Here is a 9,199-nt window from a genome sequence, read left to right as displayed (position 1 = left end):
CTATGCGGGAGAGACCTGGCTGGTGGAGACGGAGGAGGTCTCTGTCTTGCCAGCAGACGTGTCCTCGTCGCCCAGCGGGTTCTTGCCGCAGCAGAGGGTTGTGATCATGCAGTTACGGAACTGGAAGAGAGGGAAGCCCGGGGTGAGGCAGGCGGACGCCAGGCAGCTCTGGCTGCCCCACAGCGCCTGGGTCATTTCAGACGGGATGGGCTTGCATGTGTAAGATTTATGCAATGCCAAGGGTGAGGTGCAACGGTTGCCCTCCTGCACGCGGGGAGAAGATCACCTGGAAACAAACTCCCCTCCCGGCCCGCTGGTACCTCAAAGTGCCGTAATTCTCTGCAAGCTCTTATAAAGCAAAATACAAAAAAAGGAGATCGCCTGGCACCCTGCCCCTTACCTGTTTGTTCATTACAATGTAAATCACAGGGTTGTAGATGGCGGAGCTCTTGGCAAAGAAAGCCGGGATGGTCATGAAGATGGGGCCGAAGTCCGACCCCTGGTTGGTGAAGATGTAGAAAGCGACGCTGGCGTAGGGGACCCAGCAGATCAGGAAGGCGATGACCATGATGATGACCATGCGGGTCACTTCTTTCTCTGCCTTCTGGGTGGTGGCAGACTCCTGCTGCTGGGCAGCAGCCTGTGGGCAGAAGGGAATGGAAACGTGATGGAGCTGGGGAGGGCTGCGCCGGCATGGGACGCGGGGTCAGGGCTTGGGGGAGTTGAGCTGCACATCTGGAGTTTGCTATTTCCCCCTTCGGGGGGGCCAGGCTGGCCCCCCGAGTGCCCTTTCTGTCACCAGTCTGGAGCCTGGCATGGGCCCCTTCCCAGCACTGGGAATGGGGGCAGCCCCCAGCCCCCCGCCACTGGCAGGTACCCACCTCCTTGACGGTGCAAACCAGGTTCCCGTAGCAGAAGAAAATGACCATCAGTGGGATCATGAAGTGAACCACAAACATGTAGATGACGAAAGATTCGTTGTTGATCTCTGGTTTCAGAGTGTAATAGTCGATCCCGCATGAGCACTGCATGCCCTCGGGGATGTACCTGCAAGGTGAGCCGGGGAGGTCAGCACCCAGCAGAGATCAGCTGGTAGCCGTGGCCGAGCCGCCGCCAGCCAGGCTGCCGCGGCCCCAGGCGCAGTGCCCTCCCTGCCTCCCTACCTGGACCAGCCAAACAGCGGGGGAGCCGCGCACGCCAAGGCCATGATCCAGGAGAAGGCAACGCCCATGATGGCATGGTTCTCCCCGAAGCGGAAGTTGCTCATGGGCTTGCAGACCACTACGTATCTTTCGACGGCCAGGACAACCAGCGACCAGAGAGCGATTTCACCTACACCAGGGAGAGAGAGGGATGGGGACACAGGGACTTTGAGCAACAGGAGGAGAAAAACGCGCTGATGGCAGCACAAAGCCTTCTCAGACTGTTGTTCCCATGGGAGAAGCCTGGCAGCAGGTGAATCTCCACCAAGGGTTCAGAAAGAGAAATGAACAAAGGCCAAGCGCAGATGCAGCAGGAAGGCATGAGAAGACACCTCCTCGCTGCACTGCTGACCCACAGTAACCACTTTGCTGCTGTGTTTTGCGATCCATGGCTGGATCCTACCACTCATCCCGGACAGCACCTGCACCTGGAAGCCTACGGTCCCACTCGGAGATGCAGTGAGTGTCCATCATCCCAGGATTTCCCCTCACTACCCACAGCTTCCCAGGAAACGTGTGCCACAAGGACCAAACCAGTAAAACAGCTGCCTGTGGCTGAAGGCTGAGCTGAACGGAGGAGGGCATTTTTAGACACACAGTTTTTATTTAACAGCTGTTTCGGTCAAAGCCTGGCTGGCATGGGGAGGAGAGCCAGCTTTGCTAGCCTGCACCACCACGCACCGCATCAGAGCGAATGGCAGACTCAGCCCCAGAAACAGGAAGAACAAATTTGTCATCTCTCAAGTCAGAAAGCAAGCCAAAAAGATGTGCAAATCCAACAACTGCAAAATCTGCTACTGGTTGCTTTTCATTGCTGCACTGTTGTTCTCAGGATACTGAGCAGGTGGCTACCAAAATAAGGTTAAAAAAAAAAAAAAGGTGTCATTTGTCACTTTCTTCACCTCCCACCCTGAAACACTGCAACTGCCTCGGCCCATATCCACATCAGACCAAGGACCTTCCAGATACCATGCTTTTCCAAGATCATCTGGGTGTTCTCCCTCCCCCTCCTAAAATCTGGGGCAATTCCTGGCATAAGATTTCTGAATATTTGGAAAACTTACCGCCCAGCGTAGCAAAGAAGCCTTCGATGTAGCACCCTGTTACTCCAAAGACAAAGTACCCGTTCATCGAAGTGTACATGGTGGTCGTGAAGCCTCCAAAGACCATGAAGAGGTCGGCGACTGCCAGGTTCAGAAGGATGTAGTTTAGAGGCGTCCGGAGCTTCTTGTGCTGGATGGTGACGTACAGTGTGAGGAAGTTGACGGGGAAGCCAAGCAGGATCAGCATGAACATGTAGGCAGCCAGCGCCGAGAACTTCCAGGGCTCGGCCAGGTAGTACTGGGGGTACTCGAAGGGGCTCCGCACCACCCCGGTCTTGTTGGACATGGGCACGTAGAAGTCTTGGCCTTCTGTCCCGTTCATGGTTGCGGTTCGTGAGGTGCCTTTTGCTCTTACTCAGGGGTGTTTTATCAGCGTGGGGGGATCGCCTCTGAAGTGGGGCTCCCGCCACCTCTCAGCCTTTGCCGTCACCCCGAGGAGAAGTGGCTATGCTCACCTCCGCAGGGCACCCCTTATAAAGTGCCCCCCTGGGGTAAGCTCCAGGCATTGGTGTCAGCGCGATTAGGGCTTAGAGAATTATTAATCATAATCATCCAGGGGTAATTGGCTTTCCTGGGAAGGTATTAAGGTGACACCTGTTTCTGGCCTGCACTGTCATTGCTGGAGACCACAGCTCATGGTCATATATAAAGAGGTAGCTTTGCACCACACCTTTCATGGGGGGCCCAAACCAGACGGCAGCCCCACTCGCACAGCCTCGCTTCTCAGCATGGCTGTGCTCCCCAGGGAGCAAGGGTTTGGGGTGGGGCCTGCGCCCATGGCAATCTTTGCACCCCACGATCCAGAGCTGGACATCCACAGCTCACGCTGCTGTCGCCCAGGGGAGGCACTTGCCCCCCCTGCTCCCAAGGCCCCCAGTCCACCCTCCATGGGCACGCAGGTGTATGCTGCCCATCCGTGCGAAATGCCTCATTTTCCCCACAGAGAGGTACCGGGAATGGGATGCGTTACCATCAGGTGCCAGGGAAAGACAAGGCACATGGCCATCCTTCTCTTGGCCGCACTTTCTCAAGGCTCCCAGGCTGAGCTTTTGGCTCTCGCCAACAAACAGAAGCTTCTTTCCGTCCCCTTCTAACAGGAGGGAAATTTGTGGTTCAAGACCCCACGCCTGTGGGTTTGGGGGCTGCAGATGGCGGCTGGGCTGGGCAGATGTGGGGTTGCGTGGTCTGTCAGTGATAGAGGGGTGTCCCAGGCCCGCTCTTACAAGAGGAAAGTAGGTCCATGGCAGCAGCTAGTCCCCTCTGGAGAGCCATCCCCACCAAAGCTGCCGTTCCCTGTGGGAGGCTGCAGAAGGGTGCCCTCAGGCAGCACGAGCATCACTGACCCTTCTTCCACATGCTCTCAGCCACCTCTTTGTCTGCTACGGGACTTGCCTGGAGAGGTTTGAACACCACAGTGAAACACTGACCCCGCTGGCAGGCTTCCCGTTGTACCATCTCCTCTGTGCCTGGCTTTGTATGTGTTTTGGGTCACACTGATTACATTGGTAACACCTAATAAATAACCTAGTCCACCTGTCCTGGACAGGTATCATTCTGCACTGGTACTGAGAAGCCTGCTGGGCGGCTCAGAAGGGAGCTGAAGCCTCCTGAAGGGAGGTTCTGAGCTGAAGCCAACACTCAACTTCATATGCTGGTTGACAGATACCTTCAGTTTCCCCAAAACCTTGCAGAATCATCAAATTCCACAGGGAAAGCCATCACTGGAGCCTCCCATGTACTCCCTGTCTCCCTGCCTCCCCACTCAATTGTGCTTGAAACATTCTTTGTGCCAACCAGCGACTGAGTTAGACGTTACCTTTTCTTAATTTTTCAGAGGCAATGGGACAACACGTACAGCAGAGTGAGCACCATGAAGCCAACCGCAGAGGATCTCTTCTGGAGAAGGTGGCTCCTTACAGTTCACACCATCATGATTAATCTTTTAAGCTGCAAAGCTATTTTCCCCATCTCTTTTTTTCCACCCACTGTTTATCACCTTTCTCATTAGCAGTCAGTAAGATTCCAGCTGGCAGGCAGGTACCAGCTGGTTCCCCCGCGGAGGCCAGGCAAGGGCTGTCTGCTCTGCCCCTCGGTAGGGGACAGGGCTGGAGGGGACCCGAGCACCTCCCCTTGCTGTTTTGGCTGCAGCCGGCGGGCTGAGCCGTGTTCCTCGCAGCCGGGAGCAGAGGAGTGGGGAACCGAGTGCCTCATCGGCACGGGAGGGCAGGTGCCAGAGCTGCTGGAGCTCACGGCTGCAAGGTGGGCAGAAGCTCGCGTCCTCTTGGACTTCATAAACTTCTTTCAGTCCTGGCCTAGTTTTCACCAGTGCTCCCCGTGGGTTAGTTTAGCACATGCAAAAAGTTTAAAGGCAAAAAGCACAAAGCTCTGTACTCTCTTTAAAGAAGAGCCCAAGCTGGGAAACCTTCGCTCTAAGCAGGGAAGGTCTGAAACAGCTGAAGTGCTGGCACCATGGACAAAGGAAGACCTGGCTGGCTGTAACCAAAAGCAGGCCACGATCACGCTGGACAGTCCCAAAGGTCTTTCTTCACGCTAACGTGAAAATACCACATCCTCACACACACTGCGCTCATCCTAAATCCCTCTCAATTAACTTTTCACACGTGTTGCCAAGGCCAGAGCAGTGCCACTACCTAACGGCAAATGCAGCCGTTCATAGTTGTACCTGGCCACACGAGAAGGATTAAAGGGTTATCTTCCCGATACACAAATATGCCACCTTAAGCTCTGATGCAGTAAGCCACTGCTGAGGTTAGCAGCTTAGGGCCTGGCGTGCGTCACCACTGGAGTACAGCAGTGGGAGAGGCAAGCAGTAATGAGGTAGAACGGGGCAAGTGGAAGAAAAAGTTGGTCAACCATTCACAATAGCTTCAGATAAAAGCACCGTGGTGGGACTTTTGTACGTCCAGGGATTCCTTATCGTGAAGTTACCCAAGAGTTTCAATGGCACAGGGCAGTCTGGAACTAGAACATCTTCACAACGTATGAGATATGTCAAGTGTTTTTGCCTGGAAAAGCCCAATACACTTTTCAAACCTTGACTGTATTCACAGAGCTGTTTAAAAAAAGAAAAAAAAAAAGCTTCCTTGCTTGATCCAACTTGTCTCTGTGTCAAGGCAAACCCTATCTATTTATTTTTATAATTTTTTCATTCCCACTAGCTCTGCAAAGCCAGCTCAGTTCTGGGAGAACGAGCTGAATTCCATTCTGGCTCACATCTCAAACAGCATTGTTTATCCATGTCAATCGCAAAGTCTTCATTGCAAACAGTGACAGATGAGTCAAAAAGCAGACGAGTGATAATTAGAACAGAATGTTTTTGAAGTGGTAAATTAAGCAAACTTGGTCAGGAACCACTGAGGGACCCGGAAACCCTCTAGTGCCATTGCAGTGTCACTTTCAAGAGGAACTCAAGCAGACACGGAGACAGGGTTTCACATGCAAAGCGCTGTTTACGTGGTAGCTGCTTTACCAGCACCCACCAACCTCAGCCAATAGCTTGGGATAGTAGAGTAGGGTATCACTTCCCACTCAAAACAAAGGGAGGCTGTGACAGACGGGATGTCATAACAACAATAGAACTCATGGTAACATGGGCACAATTAATACTGGATTAAAGTCAAGAGATCTATCGCTTCCCAGCTCAAATCCAGCCCAGCTGGTTACCCACGTACATTCTCCTGCTGTTGGAGAACTACTGAGTGACCGTCCTCAGGGGATCCAAGCACCCGGGAGCACGATGGCACGCTGGGTCTGGCTGGGATGGAGTTAACTTTCCTCACAGCAGCCATGTGGTGCTGTGTTGAGATTTGTGTCTAAACCAGTGCTGGCAGCACAGCAGGGTTGTGGCTATAGCTGAGCAGTGCTTGCACAGCTCTGACATTTTCTTTTTCCCCCCGCTCTGTCCCCACCAGCTATAGGCCAGAGATGGGCAAGAAGTGGGGAGGGGACAGAGCTAGGACAGCTGGCCAAAGGGGTATTCCACACCAGATGATGTCGTGCTCCGAAATAAAAGCTCAGGGAAAGGAGGAAGAAGGGAGGATGTTAGCTTTGTGGTGTTTGCCTTCCCAAGTAACCATTACTTGTGCTGAGGCCCCAGCTGTCCAGGAAGCAGGCTGGACATCTGCCTGCCACCGGGAAGCAGTGAATAAATTCCTTACCGCTTTGCTTTGCTTGCATGCACAGCTTTGCTTCACTTACTGAACTGTCTTTATCTCAACCCATGAGCTTTTTTGCTTTTGCTCTTCTGATTTTCTCCCCGGTCCTGCAGGGACGGGGTGGGGAGTGAGCAACTACTGTGTGGGGGCTTAGTTGCTGCCCAGGACTGACCCACCATGTTTGGTCAAGCAGCTGCATCATTACAATGCCCTCAGCCTCAGCAAGGGGCTTTAGTAGAAGGCAGCAGGTCCATCTCCTCTCACCTCTACGCATTGTTTGCCCATGGCTCTGGACTGAAACAATGCTGGGGAAATAGTGCTCAGAAATACTCCTTCAGCACATCGCTCCATGGGCCAGCACAGCGGCCAAGGGATCTGCGGGAGCTCAGGCAGGTGCGTGCGCCCACGCCACGAAGGCACGCACAGATCGCAAACGCCACAAGAACTGACAGGACACCAGGAGTTACGGGAACTATCCCGTGATTTCAGTACCACAGCAAGTTACATCACTTACAGTTTTCTCAGCAGAAAATGAAGAACTCTCCTATCTTGGGTACAGAGCAGGCGCTGTGGGAAACCACTGGCTGACTATGAGCCCTCAGCTGCTTTGGCATTCCTGCCTTGCACCCTGACATATTTATAAGCGTGCAAATATATTCAGTTTAGCCCATCAGGTCATTAGTAGTAGACAGGTTCCTGTTACTAGGATTACATATGCGGCAGTGCGCAGTTGAGGTACTTGTGTCTGGGTAGCTTGGTTAGCATGAAATGCATACTTCCATGCACCGCCTGGCATTTTGCATTTTAACAAGGGTGAATTCTACAGACATTAAAAGCTTCGACCCTTCTCCACTCAGTGTGGCTGTGAGATGGTCCTCGATGCCAAGATCAATGTAACTCTTAAGATCACACTTTAAGAGCCCTGAACTCTAATGCTGTTCTTGCCTAAATGGAGTAGAAAGAAAAAAAAACAAAAACCAAAAATACAATTATAGCAAATTCCAAGACAGTAGTGAAAAATAGTCCTGTTTATTTGGCGATCTGTCAATAATGGGTACATATGAAAGAGCAAATCAAGTCCTAACACAAGTTGGAATAAAAACAATTACTTCAAGGCTGAACTTGACCCTAGAAACATTCCTGTAAAAATCTGTGGCACTTCAGCTGCTTGTCTGGGAAACGTGGAAGACATTCACAAACAACAGACATTTCCATTTAAAAAAATAGTTACATATCTTCCGCTCAGTTCCACTCTTATGTACAAAATGGAACAAGATGACTTAACTAAGTTGTTAGGAAAACTCTATGAATCTAAGAAGTGTTTTGCCAAGCCAATAGGGAAGTCTGTCAGTTGAGGTATAAGATTGTTTTTCTTCATTGGTTTGACTCATCTATTCTCCGTCGACAGAACGGACAACAATTATGCTGGAGTACGAGCAGCTCATAGTCTTCTGTGTGAAACATCTGTTAATTAGGAACAGATTTAGGGACAAGTTAGCCTGTGACTAGCTCAAAGAAAATGCAAACTGAGCTCAACGGCGTCTCTATGGCACAGGCATTCTGAAGCTACCATTACAAGAGAACTGGTCCTCTTACTTTCAATTGCTTGAGAGTGCTATAACCTGGAATAGAGCAGCAAGCATTTCACAGACCACTGCTGATGTTGCTGGAAAGGCACAAACCAATTAATTACTTTTGCAGAAGGAAGGACAAAAATTAGACAGTTTCTGTGTAAGCAAATGTGACTGAATACCAGTATTTCAAAAAGCCATTCCTGAGAGGGACTGAACCACAAGCTAACTTAGTTACTGACTGATTTTCCCTGCTAGAGCAGGCTGGAAGTCAGAGGGGCAGAGCAAAAAGAAATAAATACAAATCAGCATTTGTTGTTCAGCCAAGATTTGCTCGAGAGGTTCTGACTTGCTGTCAGTGCAACTTCTCAAATTCAGCTACCTCAAAGTTTTCAGAAGGCAGCTGTTGTTCTGTGCATCACACAGCTTATTTTTTTGTTTTCATTGCTTTCTCTATCTCTGCATCACTCAGGAATTTGTTGAATACGTTTTAAAGTATGAGGTTTCAATGGTTAGAATTGTTTCAGGCATAGGGTTTTCAGTAGGGTTTTTGTTTGTTTGTTTGTTTTAAAACTTCTCCATGAAAACACTACCTGAAAACATGATGGACACATGGTAATGGAGGCATCTGGTAGCAGGGACCGGTAGTACTGCCAACGCAATGGCTTTGGCCAGCGTTTAATCAGGACATCCCTCCGGCTCATGGACTGGAGAACAGCACGATTCACAATCACTGGAACAAATTCTGAGCCTCCTTGCTGCAGGAGAGCAGGTTTAGAAAGAATGACTGTTACCAACGGCAAAGCCCTTTGAGGATTAATAAGGTCTTGTAAGAAGCAAAGTACAATTCAGTAGAAAAAGCTAATATAGAATTGGCCTGAGTCTAGTCCCACCAAACTCACTGTCAGTTTTATCAATACCTTCAGCGACAGCAGCATCCAGCCGCATCTCTAACTTTGTTTCAGCGAGCTCCCATTATTCATTTTAACACAATTCCTTGTAAATAACACCCATAGCCCACAGCCTTTATTAAAACCTCACAGTAACGACTGTTTTATAGTTACACTGCCTAGACACAGAAATACCCTGGGGGACAGCCCCATTGTATCATTTTATGACGATAAAACCAAATTCCAGGAATGTTTACT

General features: G+C 50.6%; 2 protein-coding genes across 12 annotated transcripts in view; both read right to left on the bottom strand.

Moving 5' to 3' along the window:
* RHO (rhodopsin) lies at window positions 1-2,627 on the bottom strand. Its single transcript, XM_075714628.1, has 5 exons — window positions 2,267-2,627; window positions 1,164-1,332; window positions 882-1,047; window positions 401-640; window positions 1-120 (listed from the first exon to the last, which is right to left on the bottom strand). The coding sequence occupies exons 1-5, from the start codon at window positions 2,625-2,627 to the stop codon at window positions 1-3; spliced, it is 1,056 nt and encodes a 351-aa protein (XP_075570743.1).
* A 4,873-nt stretch (window positions 2,628-7,500) lies between these two features.
* IFT122 (intraflagellar transport 122) overlaps window positions 7,501-9,199 on the bottom strand; it is a 35,425-nt gene continuing 33,726 nt past the window's right edge. For all 11 annotated transcript variants that reach the window (XM_075714443.1, XM_075714444.1, XM_075714446.1 and 8 more), the window contains 2 exons: window positions 8,645-8,809; window positions 7,501-7,944 (listed from right to left, as the gene is read on the bottom strand). In XM_075714443.1, coding sequence (XP_075570558.1) covers window positions 7,855-7,944; window positions 8,645-8,809 — 255 coding nt within the window. In that variant the 3' untranslated portion in view covers window positions 7,501-7,854. The remainder of the gene's footprint in view (window positions 7,945-8,644; window positions 8,810-9,199) is intronic.

This window comes from Pelecanus crispus, chromosome 7 (genome assembly GCF_030463565.1).
Source record: "Pelecanus crispus isolate bPelCri1 chromosome 7, bPelCri1.pri, whole genome shotgun sequence".
Lineage (NCBI taxonomy): Eukaryota > Metazoa > Chordata > Aves > Pelecaniformes > Pelecanidae > Pelecanus > Pelecanus crispus.
The sequence above is the reverse complement of the archived record's forward strand: the minus strand, read 5'-3'. Positions and strand labels throughout refer to the sequence as shown.